The sequence below is a fragment of the Rattus rattus genome, chromosome 5, assembly GCF_011064425.1.
Source record: "Rattus rattus isolate New Zealand chromosome 5, Rrattus_CSIRO_v1, whole genome shotgun sequence".
Taxonomy (NCBI): domain Eukaryota; kingdom Metazoa; phylum Chordata; class Mammalia; order Rodentia; family Muridae; genus Rattus; species Rattus rattus.
This window is the reverse complement of record NC_046158.1, coordinates 90,999,555-91,016,027: the sequence shown is the minus strand read 5'-3', so window position 1 is coordinate 91,016,027 and position 16,473 is coordinate 90,999,555. Positions and strand designations below refer to the sequence as shown.

Genomic DNA, 16,473 nt, shown 5'->3' with positions numbered 1-16,473 from the left:
TTCATAAACCCCTCTATGGCCAGAGAGGTTTGTTATAAAAAGCAAAACCTACTCAGGACCCCCTTTGCTAGAAATATAAGCAATGACTAAGTATTTCACCATACCACACTCTCATACAATCAAAAGACTTAATAATCTGGGAGCACTAGAAGGGATACAAAAATAGATGAGAGAAGATAACTGACTTCAGAGTTGTTTCCCATTCTACCATGGCAGGAGATTCATATTCATTTTAGCACTCATCTTTATAATATAAGCTGTACTTAAAGTAATTTGTATGAGGTTATTTATATTTAGGATTTGAAATAAAACATCTTCTGCATAAATATTGTCTACACACGTATGCATAAACATGTACATTAAGGCTAGCATATTATATTTCCTTTTCTAGCTACAGGAAATTATGCTCATTTCGACAAAGGAACTCTGCTCTTAGAGTATCAACTTTAGTCATTTCCGTTAACGTAATTATGTTAGCAATTTAAAGAAGAAATTTGTCAGAGCTTGAGGTGAAAATAAAAATAAAAATGGAGCAAGATTGCTCCTGGAATAGCTTTTGAATTGCGTGTCACCGTAGATGATCAAGACTCAAGAGAGAGCATGGTCTGTTTACAAGGTGCTTGACAGTTGCTAAAAATGGCAATGTCAGAGAGTCTTTGAGATCATCATTAATTCATTCATCTCTACTATTCAACCTGTTCCTCCCTGAGCGTCACAGCCATGTGAGCCTGCTTTAGAAATACATCCTTTCAACATGAGTGTCTGTCCCTTCAAAGACCTTTCATAAGAGTGAAAGCAGAAGGTATCTGTACTATATTAAGAGTGAAGTATAGGGAAAAATGTCCACGGGGGCTCGTGTCTGTAAGTGCAGCACTTATGAGGCTTCAGGAAAGGATGTACTAAGACTTTAGGCTAAAGAGTGAGACCCTGAAAAAGAAATCCAGAACAACAAATTCTCACTTGATTATTTTGAAGATATGGCTATGCATTATGATAAAAACAATTCTTACATTAAAGGAGACTGAACCCTTTGCTGGACTTCAAAGCCAGAGTTAATAATACATCTTAAAGTCACTTATAACTGTTTTCCTACTGTGTGCTCAGCCTGTTCAACTTGCCTTTAAGTGAACGATATAACAACCGACCTTGCTTGCCTTGGATTTCCCGTGTGATCAGCCTTCACAGGCTAAACTGATACCTAGCTGTAATCTTAAGTATTCTTTCGTGCCCCTGATCCAAGAGTAATGCATGCACATTTGAACATGTGTTATGGTAATCATTTGCTAAAAATAGCAAGCACAAGTGGAAAGCAGTCTCATAAAATGGATAGCCACCATAACTGTTGGACAAAGCATTCAGATATGGCTTGATCATGTTTATTTGAGTCAGTGGTCAATGACTCACACTCCCTGTAAAATTTTGTTAAACATTTCTGTAAAGTGTCCTCCATTCCTTCCCCCCGTGAGATATTTTCTGTGCTGTTCAATGAAAGAGAGTGCAAAATCTTTTGTTTGGGATAAACATTCAGGGTCAAACAGATGGACAGATTCGAAAGGCAACCTTCGACAGGTATAGATTCAGACTCATAAAACAGGCAGCCAGAATGAGAGAAGACACAGGGAGACTGAATTAGAGAATTCAAAGCTGGGCTTGCTCTTAGTCAAGTGATACTAAGAGGAAGTGTTCCGAGTCCTGCCCTTAATTCGACACCAATGCATTATTGGTGACTCTGAGTTTATTATTAATGCACTGAAAGAAGGAAGGAGGAGAGTTGGGATACTGAGGTCATAAAGTGAGGTTTATTTTTGCCTCCCCTTCTAATCTGCCTTTGGCTCTTTTATTACCTTTGTCTCCTCCCACAGTCTCTTTCCTAACCAGGGGATGCCCCCTTCCCTTCCTTGTGTCCATGGGAAGTGATTTATCTGACTAGGTCCAGAAGTTGAAGACTGTAAGACTTTCAAGAAGGGAAATGAAAAGACTTGCCCCATCTCGGTATTTTTCTGCCTATTTCTCAATGTGGATAGAGATTTGAGATAGGAAAGTCTTCTTTTTCCTTAGGGTCAGCCTTGAATAAACCCTTTTCACCAAAATCTGTCCCTGGGCTTTCAGTAGAGCGGAAAGCAGAGAGCAGTACAGCCTTTAGTTCCACTAGTACTTTCTCCAACTGACTTGGACTGATGGAGTGGAGGAGCTGACAAAGATATTGTCATACCTCATGTTTCCTCCACCTGGATAGATAAGCACCTCTTTCCTTTTCTTGCCGAGAATATCCTATCCTGTTTACTTACCCAGTGATGGGAAGAAATAGAGGACAGAAGCAATCTTGCTTTGCATGGAGTCCCATCCCAGTTTTACACTATATGGAACTTGACTTGTAGCCCTTACTTATAAGCTCTAACTTTGCTCTCTAAAGCCAGAGAAAACTAATCCTTCATGGAACAACACTTTAAAATATTGAAGAAATTCTATGTCCCATCTTCCTGTCATTCTTTTAAACCTAGGTACTTCCTTCATCCCTATGGGATGGTGTTTGAATCTCCTTTTGAAAAGACATTTCCATTAGTCGATATTGATCCTGAAGCTGGCTGGATATTCAAGAACTTGGGGGGATGTTGTGAGCAGATCATGATACATCAGCTGCCCATTCTCCTCTTGCCTAGAGACAGAAGTCAAGATTGATTCAACCAGTTTCTAAAAGGGCAATGGTCTTTTTGTCTCCTTTCTGGGATTCAGAAACATGTTGGACATAAATATAAACTTGGTCATATAACTTTTGGTTAAAAAAAATCCATTTTAGAAGCTATCAAAAGGAAACAAAGTAAACCCTGTTTAGTGCCCATCTTAGGCTGAAGCCTCTATGGAGTGAAGTCTTACAGTAATGCTGAGAGAAGGCCTCACCTCAGACAATCTGACCCTGAACCCAAGAGCACAGCTTTAGTATCTTTCAAACCATGATCTTGAAAACCTATTGCCCAAGATTCTAGTCCAGCCTGTTGAGGGCATGTAGAATTCGAGACAAAGTTGCGTACGTATCCCAGACTAGCATCAAACTCAACAATCCTGGCTCAGCCTCCTCAGGGCTGGAATTACAAGTGTACAGGTGTTGTGGCCAGAGGGTCATAAAGACCAGTTTATGTTTAGACAACATGGCCATGATATGGATACGCAGCTTGGGGTATACATATGTTACCTATGGTTAACACTGGACACCTATGAGTCAGCAAATAAATGGTGGATACCAGATGCCCAGAGAACATGAAAATATGTAGTAATGTAATGTTATGTACCGATTTCTGGCAAAATGCTACTTTTGTGTGGGTTTTTTTTTTCGGGGGTGGGGGGTGGAGAGGTGGTATGGCCAAGCCAGAGACTTCACCTTCCCTAGCCTGCCTGCATATGCCTATCTGCAGACCTGTGAGCCTACTTCTATGTGACCTGTGTAGCACCCTGTGTGTGTGCGCCAGTTTGTGCCTAGGTGCCTGCCAACATCTGGTCACCTAGCAGTCTGTACAGTAACCTTTACTCAGAGTGAATAAAGTATGTCTTCTCTGCCTGAGACTCCTCACAGGAGTCTCCACCTTCCCTGGCATTACAGCTAGCATCTCGGGGCACCATACTCAGCTTGTTAAGACTCTATCCACAAAGCTTCTTGTTTCCTCCATTAATGTACTGTTATTTTACCTGCTTGTGCTGCTTTTTCCCCGTTACCCTACGTGGAAAAGTCCCAACTCATGACCACTAAGATGGATTTCCTCCATTAGAAGCCTTGCGTTTCATGGCTGCCTTTTAATAGCAACCAGTGCTGATGATAAAGAAACCAAGGGTTAGGTAACAATTTCAATGGGGATCGGGTGCCTAAGTATTGACTTAGATGCTGACCCCTCCAAACCCCTCATTATGAACAGATTGAGCCTGAGCAATGAAAGCGAAGGCAAAGTCTTTACTCCTGCAAGTGTCATCTTGTTCTGGCTTGAAGGAGAGGTGCAGAAAGCTTGCCTGCCTGGGAGAAGACATTTAAGAGGATGTTCTTCAGACTCAACGATCTGGCTTGAAGGGAAGAACTTTACAGAAACAGTGAATACAAATTTGCATTTCAGAAAAGGCATGAGCAAAGCTAAATTCCTCCATTTCAAACTACATCCCAACATGAAGGCAAAGAGAACAGAGTGGTTTTCTACCAGGAAATGCTACCTAAGTTCTTATTTTTGCTACTCTTGCTTACTGACCATTCCCAGGGTTGTACCTTCCCTTGGCAGATTAGGATATGACCCTTGCCTCTTCTCACATAAGCCACAGTACAAATGCACAAAGCTCATTTAAACCAAAACACCGAGGAATGAACAGCTGGTGGTTCTGATAAAATGAGAACTGTAACCCTGAAAAAAGCTTTCTGGAGAAATCAATGTGAAGGAAAATCAAAGAGCTTATCAGTCTCAAACCTCAAACTTGAATTGCATTTGAATTGCCGCAGGTAATAGAGAAGTGACTATACTGCTTAAAGAGATGAGAAGTCTATTATACAGAAAAGAAACCCAAAGATAGGCAGTGTATGGCCAGTGTGATTATTCATTGTCTTTGTCTGTATATCTTTCCCATTGTCTCCCATCTCCAAAGTTATTTTACATTTTAATATGTCTATCAGACTTCCAGACTTTGGGTTTTCTTTCTAATCCTAAAAGATTAAATTAAAGCAAATATCACAGGGCAAAGGCAAAAAGATACTTTCTGCCATGATACTTTTCTGCTGAAAGAACTTTTCCAAGAAGTCCATTCTTCAACTTCCAGTTTGATCTCATTGATCATTTCCTGGTTATAGGTTAAGGCAGGTGGAGTACCATGATTTCTAGTGGGACAGGATATTACCCTGAACAACAACAACAGCAACAACAAAACCCACGTCTACTATATAAAGAAGATGACAGTTGAATTTGAAAACAAGAGTGGTTCGGTAATAATGTTCTTGAGGCTAGAGCTAGAGATAAGAAGGAAGGAAAAATCTAAAGGTGAATTGACCTCTATAGACCTCTATAGGACTATCTATCAGGTTACCCAGGAATACCAATCATATTTCCCAAACTAACTCTGTGTGTGTGTGTATGTGTGTGTGTGTGCATGTGCACACATTTGAACATGTGAGTGCAGGAACATGTATGACTCATCCTTGCCTCCAACTTTACTTAAGAAAGGATCTCTTTGGCATTCGTCTCTGAGTACACCAGGCTAGCAAGTGCATGAGCTTCAAGGGATTCTCTTGTCTCGGCCTCCTATCTCATTGTAGGAGTATTAAGATTACAAATTCATGCAACCAAGTCTGATTTTACATGGGCTCTAGGGATGCAAACTTGGACCATCATATTTCTACAGTGAAAAGTTCACTTGCTGAGCTGTCTCCTCAGCTCCATAATTTGTTTTTGATAATGTTCTGCACTGGATGAGAGACATCAATTTTTCAGATCATTTTCTGTTTAGAAAAGGTCTCACTATTTGGACCAGGTTGGCCTTGAATTCTTAGAGATCTGCCTCCCTCTGCCTCCCAAGTGCTATAATTAAAGACATACCAGCACCAGCAACCAATTGTTTCTTTATCCCAAGAAAGCCATCCAATTTAACTTCTGTGTTACTGTTATATGTTAATAGTCATCCCCAGGAAAGAAAACACCACATGGTTATCCAATTTCAGATGGTCAGTCCTAAAAACATATATAGAAATAGCATTATAAGACTAAGCAGGTTACATTCAGGAATGTAAAAGCATATACTCATGTGCATGTATTAACAGTTAATGACTTTGAAAGAGAACAAGGAGGGTATGTGGGAGGGGTTGGAGAAAGGAAAAGAAGGAGGAAATGATCATCTTAAAAATAAAAGAAACTTTGTTTCATAAGAAAGAAATGTAATTCTGGCTTTTAGGCTACTGGAACAGGGCTCCTAAAACACTTGGGACTGTCTGAGTTATAGGATTGTCTTTTGTTATTCACAATAAGCCTCAATCTACCACACTTGAGCTCACAGTCATGAGGAATCAACTACATGATTAGATGGTTTGGAACTTTCATCCTTACCCTACCTTCTAACTTCTTGACCTCTCCAGAAGAAAGGCGTCAATCACCAAAGCCAATGACTTAACTAGTCATGCCTATGTGTTCCTCTTTGCTTCCTGTTGCTATGATAAACACTGTAGCAAAAAACAGCTTAGGAGAAGAAAAAGATTATTTCAGCTTACAAATTATAGTTCCTCATTAAGAGACACCAGGACAAGAACTCCAACAAAAGGAGCTTGAATCAGAAACCATAGAGGAAGCCCACTTACAAACTTACTCACCCTGGTTTTCTTGGCTACCTTTCTTTATTTTTTTAAAATTATTTTCTATTTCTTTTTATTGTCAACTAAACCTTTAAGAAAAAAATTCCCCTTTCAACTTAAGGGACTAGATTTATTCTCCAAGGAAAGAAGTTAACATGATATGAGTTTGCTTCTAGTGGTTTTTTTTTTTTTTTTTTCTTTATTGGGTATTTTCTTTATTTACATTTCAAATGTTATCCCCTTTCCCAGTTTCTCCTCTGGAAACCCCCTATCCTATTCCCACTCCCCCTGCCTCTATTAGGGTGCCCCTCCACCCAACTCCCCCACCCACTCCCTCCGACTTCCCCACACACCTATGGTCACTTGATCTTTGACAAAGAAGCTAAAACCATCCAGTGGGAAAAACGATAACATTTTCAACAAATGGTGTTGGTTCAACTGGAGGTCAGCATGTAGAAGAATGCAAATCGATCCATTCTTTTCACTCTGTACAAAGCTCAGGTCCAAGTGGATCAAGGACCTCCACATCAAACCAGATACACTCAAAGTAATAGAAGAAAAAGTGGGGAAGAATCTCGAACACATGGGCACTGGAGAAAATTTCCTGAACAAAACACCAATGGCTTATGCTCTAAGATCAAGAATCGACAAATGGGATCTCATAAAACTGCAAAGCTTCTGTAAGGCAAAGAACACTGTCATTAGGACAAAACAGCAACCAACAGATTGGGAAAAAATCTTTACCAATCCTACATCCAATAGAGTGCTAATATCCAATATATACAAAGAATTCAAGAAGTTAAACTCCAGAGAATCAAATAGCCCTATTAAAAATGGGGTACAGAGGTAAACAAAGAATTCTCAACTGAGAAATATGGAATGGCTGAGAAGCACCTAAAGAAATGTTCAACATCCTTAGTCATCAGGGAAATGCAAATCAAAACAGCCTTGAGATTCTACCTCACACCAGTCAGAATGGATAAAATCAAAAACTCAAGTGATAACATATTCTGGCAAGGGTGTTAAAAAAAGAGGAACACTCCTCCATTGTTGGTGGGATTGCAAACTGGTACAACCACTCTGGAAATCAGTCTGGAGGTTCCTTAGAAAATTGGACATTGAACTACCTGAGGACCCAGCTATATCACTCCTGGGCATATACCCAAAAGATGTTCCATCCTATAACAAGGACATATGCTCCACTATGTTCATAGCAGCCTTATTTATAATAGCCAGAAGCTGGAAAGAACCCAGATGTCCCTCAAAAGAGGAATGGATAAAGAAAATGTGGTACATTTACACAATGGAGTACTACTCAACTATTAAAAACAATGACTTCATGAAAGTCATAGGCAAATGGATGAAACTAGTAAATATCATCCTGAATGAGGTAACATAGTCACAGAAGAACACAGATCCACTGATTAGTGGATATTAGCCCAAAAGCTCAGAATACCCAAGATACAATTCATAGACTACATGAAGCTCAAGAAGAAGGACAACCAAAGTGGGGATGCTTCAGTCCTTCTTAGAAGGGGGAGCTTGGCTACCTTTCTTTTAAAGCCATGGCCCATTAGCCTAGGGATGGTATCTTCCACCATTGGCTGTGCCCTCCTACCTCAAATATCCCTACAGACATGGCCACAGACCAGTCAAATAGAAGCAATTGCTTAATTGAAGCTTCTCCTTCCTTGGTTTGTCAGGTTGACCTTTGAAGCAAACTATAATATTATGAAATGAAACCTCTTTCCAAAAACCTTAAACTCTGGAGTTTGGAGACTTTCTGAACTGTTAGAAACATAAAGATACCTGGAGGGTGAATTACTTGGAGAAAGGTTGGAATCTCAACTCCTCTTCTACATTGTCAACATAAAAACTACATCTCATATCTTTAAGGAAATAATAGATTTATTTTGGAACTATTTCGAATGACTATTTGGTTACCTTGAACTCCATGTTCCAAGGTAGAAACAGTTTCACAGGATTTATATAGTTGTAAAGAACAAAGAAACTCATAAATTGAGACAATTTTAAAGTACATTGGTGGGTACATGAGAGAGGCAGGTACAAGATGGGGTAGGTATCCTTTAAGCCCAAGATGGCATCTGCTAAGGTAATAGCTTCTAAGAGGTTTTTATTTATAATCACAAGGTGTTATTCAGATACAGAATGGGGCAAGGAATGACTGTTTCAGAAGACCAAAACTAGCCAAAGATAATCAGCCTCTGAATCTGCATTCCAATATCTGCACTGTACAGAGGCTCCAATTGGTCTGTCAGTCTCTGAAGACCTTCTAGTAGTTTTGTTTTGTTTTGTTTTCACAGCTAGACACAGCTTCTTCTCAGGAATTCTCATTAATAATATCTTGCCCTGAGTCTTTCAATTTCTCAGTTTTATTTAAGATAAAATGTTAATAACAAAATGACTTCCAAAGCTATGCGTTGTTCTTATTAATTATGAACAGAGAGAATGGTAAAAGCTCCCGATTTGCAGGCAGGCGGTCACATTCTGAAGCTAGCTGGTGTGTGGACTCGAGAGCAGTCTTGTAGGGCTGAGTATGTGGGGCGTTTACTAACTCCAGATAGTGTCATGATTGAATTGGTAGGTTGATGCCTGGAAAATTGAGTAGTTGCTTAACATGAAGAAACTCTCCATGTTTCACATAAAAATGTTGAGTAGAAGATTGGTGTGTGTGTGTGTGTGTGTGTGTGTGTGTGTGTGTGTGTGTGTGTGTATGTGTGTGTGTGTGTGTGTGTAATCATTCTGTGAGGAAATTTGGAAATGGCGATTTACCCTGCCATTTTGAAATACCACTTAATCAAATGCACAATATACACATGGGCAAGATAACTTATAGAAAATACTGAGTTTGACTTAATTTAACATTCTTGTCCCTATTGGGTTATGTCTTAACTAGTTTAAAAAAATAGAGCCTATTTATAGAGGATTTCCAAGGTAATTAAGGGGTTATAAAAGACACTTGGTCTCCAGGACTAGAGAAAGAGCTTAGTCAATAAAGTTCTTGCCTGTAAGTATGGTCCCCAGAAACTACAGGATTTTTGTTTGTTTGTTTAGGGGGTTATTTTTGTGTTGTTTTATTTAAAGGCATGCAGAGAGAGGCAAATCTTTGGAACTTGATGGCATCACTTCTCAGCCTTTTGACCAGCTAAGATCAAGTGTTGATGGCTAGCCAGACAAGTCAACATGGGGAGCTCCAGGCCAATAAGAAACAATATAAGATGAATGGCACTTGAGGTTGTGTTCTGGCCTCTGTACAAGAACACATGTCCTCACTGCCCCACACCACCACTACAACCCAACAGTCCCACCACTCTCACCACCCACCTACCACTACCACAAACCCATCACCACCACCCACAAAGAGATATGGTTTCTGTTCAGTTTAAATGAGAGACAAAAATTTTCTTTCATTCAGTAAACTGGCCTTAAGGGACTAGAGAAATAGTTCAGTGATGAAGATCAGGTACTGCTGTTACAGAGGACTGAGTTCAGTTCCCAGTACCCACACTGAGGCATTGACAACTACCAGTAATTCCAGCTCGAGGGGATCTGATGCTCTCTGTTGACATCTGCAAGCATAGGCATTCAGAAGCACAGCCCCATACAACATTTAAATTCTTCTAAATCTTCCATTCAAAGAACTGGTTTTCAGAGTCAAACATGTAGGGTAGGACACGTTTGTAAGGCTCAAATTCTCAAAGGCTTTCCAATAGCAAGGGGCAGGGCAGGACTGGCTGCCATGGTGGCCATAGTTGTCATAGACTGACTAGGCTTATTCATTAAGTCTCTCTGCAGTAAGGCATCTGGGATGGTCTGTCTCCAAATTTATGGTTTTAACCATCTACTTACAAAAGAAACAAAGTAGAGGTGGTGGTTTTGAAATGTTGGTGGCTGACAATTGCTTTGAAACTTTGATAAAAGTATCTTATCCCAATTCTGAACTTGAACCTAAATGTATGAGGCTTATTGTCTTTCTATGGTAATGCAGTTTTACCTGGCTAAATATATACAGCTGTTACTTGTGGAGTGTGTCCGTTGTCATGGCTACTGACTCTCTCTTGCTTTGTAATGCAGATCTAACTGGCTCAAAAGCCCGGATACTGATTCTGACCAGCTCTTCCGAATGGTGGCCGAGGTCTTCATTCTGTGGTGTAAATCTCACGTAAGGACACCTGGGCTCTACATTTAGAATGGTTTTGACAGGTGTATATCTGGAAAGGCTTTCTTCTAATGCTTTTTTTGTGTGTGTTTGTTTTTTGTTTTTTTTGTTTTTGTTGTTGTTTTTGTTTTTGTTTTCTCTATTATCTTCCTCTACCCTGCCCTGTCTAGAACTTCAAGAGGGAAGAGCAGAATTTCGTGATTCAAAATGAAATTAATAACTTGGCGTTCTTAACCGGAGACAGCAAAAGCAAGATGTCAAAAGTAAGTCTTTAGAATTCCGTCTCAAGGATGCTTCAACCTTTACCTCAGCCATGTCTTGGATCTCCGTCCTATTCTGTGGGGCTTAAATAACACAGTCAACCTAGGTTCCACCATTTAACAGCAGCCTGCACTGCTGTTTCACACACCAAGTACCAGAAGAAACTCCCCTTGAACAGCAGGGTCGTCATGCTTTGGGAATAAATGGGTGCTTGTATATCAAAAAAGTTTAAGTCTCAAGACTTGCCCAAGGCATTTGAGAGGTCCCCAAACAGACACTGCTGTGAATGGCTTTAAAATAGAAGTGTGTCCAGTACAGCCACACTGCAAAAGCACAAGTGTGAAAAGCCACCTTCTGACGGGTCTGGAGGAAATGACCTTGCCTTTATACCTCCTCAGCATGCACCCTGGCCTCACACTTGTTTTCTTTCTGTTTGAGATGCCAGCATGTTTTACTCCAGATGAGCTGACCTCTTACTGCCTATGTTCATTTTTCCATGACATTTGCCCTCAGAAAACCAAACGTGTGTCCATCTCCCTGCAGGAGATGTTTGAAAGAGGGCACGCCGCTCTACTGGTCAGGGAAGAAGCTAACCTATAGGAGGGAAAGTGAACTTGCACCTCGCTCTCAGTCAGCTCTGTTGTCTTGACTGGAGAGAATTGCTTAGCCGTGCTTCTTCCGTTGCACATACAAAAGCCAAGTCTCCTTAAACGTGATGTCTTGTTACTGGCACTGCGGCTTACTCTTGGCCCTGTTTCTCTGAGAACTGCTCCTTGGGGAGGTTTGGCTTGTATGTCAAGTGTAAATAGCCTGTAATAGCTGACAGACAGCCGTCTTCTGGCTGACACGGTGCTGCCTGTGAGGAACACAAAAGTGGAGTGTGCATGAGGACTCCTGAGAGGTGAAAGGTGGGTCTGGCAAGATGGGAAGCGTGGGCTTGGAGTGATACCCTTGAGCACCTTTCTAGTAACTGTTTGGGATGGACGACCAGTGTCTTGGCATAGCAGGGAAAAAAAAAACTATTCTGATACCACGATGATAACATGAATACCTAAGGCTATACCAAGTAGGGCAGCTGGCTGTGGTCACCTGCAGTCACCCCGCACTGCCTCTTCTGTCTTTCATTTGTTTTAACACTAGCCCTTCTTCCAGTATCAATTGACTGTAGAGCTTACGATCTACATTCCAGTACACACTAGAGTACACTTTTAACATACGCTGCCAAGTAAAGTTGACAGTGAACTGTGTTCAGTACAAAGCAGGGAGATTATATTCTAGGAGAACCTTGGCCGCAAGGAATTGTATGGCGTCTCCTTTGGTGCTTTAGAGACAGCTACCTGGGTTTCCACATTCTTTTTGCGTTCACCTATGGTTAGACACAGCTGTTCACTTGAGGACCACAAGCCTGGGTTTCCCAGACTCCACCTTATCTAAGATACCTTTGCAGGGTCCTCCTGTAGCCTTTAACCCAGATTTCCTACAATTCACGTTGGTAAATCCCAGGCAGATATCATGCTATCTTTTACATCGGGTAGACCCTCTGGCTCAGGAATCACCCAGCTAGCATCCATGGCAATCTGCTATAAGTATTTAGATCCCTGATGGGCAGGAATGGGAAAGCCATCTCAGATCTCTGGCGATAAATGGATCTTCATGGTCTTTGAGTTTAGAAATGAATGAAGCAATAGAAACCCATTTCACAACTCATTCATTGAAAAACTAACATAACATTCTATTCATTCATGATGTTGAATGAGGAAAGGGGCATTTGCCCGATCAGAGAATGTTCTTGTTCAAGACATGGATATTTCCCTCTTGGAAAGGGTCATCTTTAGAAGCAAACTGCTGCATTTTCACTGAGGCTCTACACCAATTGTTTCTGCAATTGTTGTTGCATTCACACCAACCCTATTGCCTTAGAACAGAGAAAATAGTAAAAAAGACAGAAATAAAAAGGAAAGCACCAGTGGCTGAGGTGCCAATTAGGGCTTTGTTTCATTCACTTAGTTCCTCAGAGTCCAGCTTTCCAATCTGTATAATGGGGTTGAGCTTACAATCTCAAGAGAGTCTGGTTAAAAGTCAGTTTTCAGCAGCAGCGCTGTCAGATAAAATATCATCTGACGAATGCTTTGAGACAGATACATTGCCTCCAATAAATAGCCATTCCTGGTATCTGAGGATAGAGAACTATCTATGGGAAGCCAGGGAGGGATTTTCTTCCATATCAGTTGACTCCCTCTTGCCCTTGCTTCTGTCTGCACAATGAAATGTTCTCTGCTACCTTGTCTGAATGGTCGCTTGTCACCATCGCTTGTGTTTGTCTCTGTTCTTAGTTGCACTCCTGTGTTGTATAAATGAAGTGGCCTTTGGTGCATATGGAAGTCGTGGAGGTGTCTATGAATGCTGCATGCCGCACACTGCATATGCCTGAAGGCAAGGAAGCACAGAAAATATCCAGTGGGCCACGCCGCTCCCACCCAGTTATTCGAAGATCCTTTCAAAGATATATTATTTTGCTGGCAGCTAACACAGATTTTTTGAAAGCTCATTGTATATTTTGTTTATAAAGCACAAGTTTGTGAATATATATTTAGCTTATGTGACTAGCTGAGCAAATATTTTAGCTCCGTTCCGTTTTTAAATGTACTTTGTTTTCTGGCGATACGGCAGCAGCTTCCTCGGAGGGGAATGGTAAGTTAGAAGGCATTTAGCCAAAGAAATGTTAAGCCAGTCCTTGACCAATATTATAAACATTAAGATAAACCACTGAGATACAAGAATTGGGATGTGTTTTCAGTTGAAAAAGGACAAGAATTGTGTTGTGAAGGTATAGTTGCATCTTTCAAGGGCACACAAAATTATGTGTGACTTTTGTTCACTGAGTGCACATGTGCATGTGCCCCTCAACACACACACACACACACACACACACACACACACACACACACACACACACACACACACACACACACACACTATGCTCTTTCACTTCCTTGCTCTGCATCCTTTCTTCTGTTTTCTTTGTTCTTACATTTTTGACGATCTCATATTCATGTTATCTCTCTCCCCTCCCTCTTCCCTTCCTCTCCCCTCCCTCTCCCCCTCCCTCCCTCTCTCCCTCCTTTCCTTCCTCCCACCTTCCCTTCCTCTCCTCTCCCTCTTTTCCTTTTACCCCTGTCTTTCTCTTACACACACACCTACCATTTCTCCTCTAGTCTCCCTTTCTTCCCTCCTTTCTCATGATCCCCGCTTCGCATACTCTTCCTGTCCTACCCCCTCCCCCATGCACACCATTTCTCAAACTGATTTCCAGAAATCCTTTCTCCTACCATCTCATGTTGAGCTGACTTACATTCACTTCACTTGCAGTCTCTGTGATGTAACACTTCCCGCAGTGCAGGTCTGCCTTTCATCAAAGCCTGATAGGAGCCCCCTGCGCTCTCTTGGCACAGACAACACCAGGCAATGTACCTTCATCAAACTCCCACATCTCAGGAAAACATGAGGTCTGTGAGTCTAGGGTTTTTGGTTTGGGTTTTATTTTCCCCCTGAAGAGCTATACAGAAAGTTACTTGCTTGATCAAAAAGTACTGGTATAGTTCATGACCCAAGAGCAAAGAGGTGAAGCTGTTTCGAGGGCATATAAACTGCAACTGGGGGATTACCGTGGTATTTAAACCCAGCCATATGTGAAGAATAAAGGCGTAGCCTTCAGGGTGTAGGAACCTTTGACTTAAAGGGTGTCTAAGAGTTACAGCGTAAGACTCACGAGGCTCTGTTATTTAGGTTGTGGAGTAATCTCAAATTATTATGGGTTATAGGACCCCCACCCATCTTCATCTCTCTTTACCTCCCTCTGCTTCCCTCTTCCTCCCTCACTCTATTTAGAGACAGAGTCTTACTGTGTAGTCTGGGCTAACCTCAGAGTCTATCATGGAGGCCAGGCTGTCCTTGAACTCTGCCTCAGCCTCCAGTGCTGACATTAAAAGTGTGCATTGTCATGTCCAGCCCAAAAGTTTAACGTGGTCTCCTGTTGTCATTGTTGTTTGCTCTGTTTTGTTCCTTTGGTTTCATTATTTTGGATGGAAGTCAGGGCCCTGTGTAAACCCCTCAAGTAATTTTTATAATATATTTTTGTCAGTTGCAAATAGCCAACAGGAAAAGGACTTCAAGTTTTGTTTCATTTTGTTTGTTTTGTTTCTGCGTATGCTTTTGAGAAGCTTAGTTTAGTTTTGGTTTCAGATTATTTTTCTAAGAGAGAAAAAGAACACAAAGTTGGGCAGGAAGGGAGTTGGGGAGGTTCTGGGAGAAACTGGGGGAGAGGAAAGAATAGGATCCAAATATATAGAATGAAAAAATTTAAATATAAAAAAATAAAAATGGTAAAATAGCATGTAAGGCTTATAATGTTTTGTAAATCAAATGTACCAAATGACCTCGACAGGTATTGCCTTTAACTTGGTTCTCTGTTCTGCTGGAGATGATAATGTGGTGAGTGTGAGAAATTAAAACTTGAGGTCTTTGGGTACATACCAATTGTCTGCAGCCCCGTGTGATTAAAGGGAGTAGAAGAGGAGACAATGTAGATATCAAGAGTTTCTGTGAGTAGCTACTGGGTGAGGGTCTGCAAAGCATACACTCCAGAAGGCTGGTCTCTGAGGTAACTTCCTCCCAGGCCGGAAGTGCTTGACGCAGATATGTATAATCCTTTGCGGGCAAATTAACCTACATCCTAACCTCCCCTCAGTCGTCATGCTTTGCTTACATGAAGTGTTGAGTTTCTCTAGTGCTGACTGAGCAATGGGCCTATGAAGCTATGAGTAACATGCTGCCTAATGCCTTGATCCCTGCTTTTACTGACTGACTCTTCTCCTTGTTTCTTTCCTTTTGTCTTCCCACACAGGCCATGCAAGTAAAGGTACAGGTCAAATGCATGATGTGTCTTTTCTGTCCTAGTATTAGTGGCTTCAGGCTCTGTTCCCCTCCGCGCTGTGATCACCATGCGGGTGGTACAGGGGGATTTTTCCAACCTGTGGGTCCCCAGGGAAGGCAGAGTGAATGTAGGCCTATGTACCCTGGGAACGGAGACATCAGGCAAGCCTTGCTTTATTCAAGGTCTCCCTGGTATCTTGGCTCCCTTTTCCAGATGCCTGCCCTGTTAGTTTGGCAGCTACTATACTGCCAGAGATAGGCCCGGCAGGGCTCGGGAGCTTCAGAGCCCCACTCTTCTGACATGGTACCAGGTTCAGATTTCTAATTTCTATTAGTGACCCTAGGCCTTTCATATTATAAGTGTTCTGCCTCTGATTTTAGCTCCCATGATTCAAAGAGAGTCTCCCCAGGACTGAACTCAAGTTTGAAATCAGCAGATAATGTTAAGATTTGGGCACAAAATATACACATGATGCAGTAACTTTCCAATTGTTCCTGAAGTTTATTGTGTAGAAACTCTTCTCCTTCTGTTCAACAATAAGTATCTAATGCTATTGTTCCAAACCCTCTGACCCAAAGTATGTGTTAGAAAAGGGGAGACATGTAAGAGCCAGTTCACACGCAGTTTGAAGAAAAGGAAAATGGAGCCTTGGCCAGATAGAGTTGTGGCTGGGTGATGTCTCAGATGCTTCCTTCCTGTGTGACCTCAAAAAAAACTTATGGTCTCTGAGCATCATGTTTTCACTCCTGAAATATTTCAGACTTGTTCTGAGGACTAGCAATACTTCAGTTATGT

At 41.3% G+C, this 16,473-nt stretch overlaps 1 protein-coding gene across 4 annotated transcripts in view; it reads left to right on the top strand.

The window, feature by feature from the left end:
- The window catches only part of Ryr3 (ryanodine receptor 3), a 528,612-nt gene that overhangs the window by 458,744 nt on the left and 53,395 nt on the right, over positions 1-16,473 (top strand). For 3 of the 4 annotated variants that reach the window (XR_004388016.1, XM_032903885.1, XM_032903886.1), the window contains exons 68-70: positions 10,400-10,487; positions 10,655-10,747; positions 15,649-15,663. Coding sequence is in view for 3 of the 4 variants with exons in the window: in XM_032903885.1 (XP_032759776.1) it covers positions 10,400-10,487; positions 10,655-10,747; positions 15,649-15,663 (196 nt within the window). In the remaining variant the exon portion in view is untranslated. The remainder of the gene's footprint in view (positions 1-10,399; positions 10,488-10,654; positions 10,748-15,648; positions 15,664-16,473) is intronic. The other variant, XM_032903887.1, reaches the window with a different exon arrangement.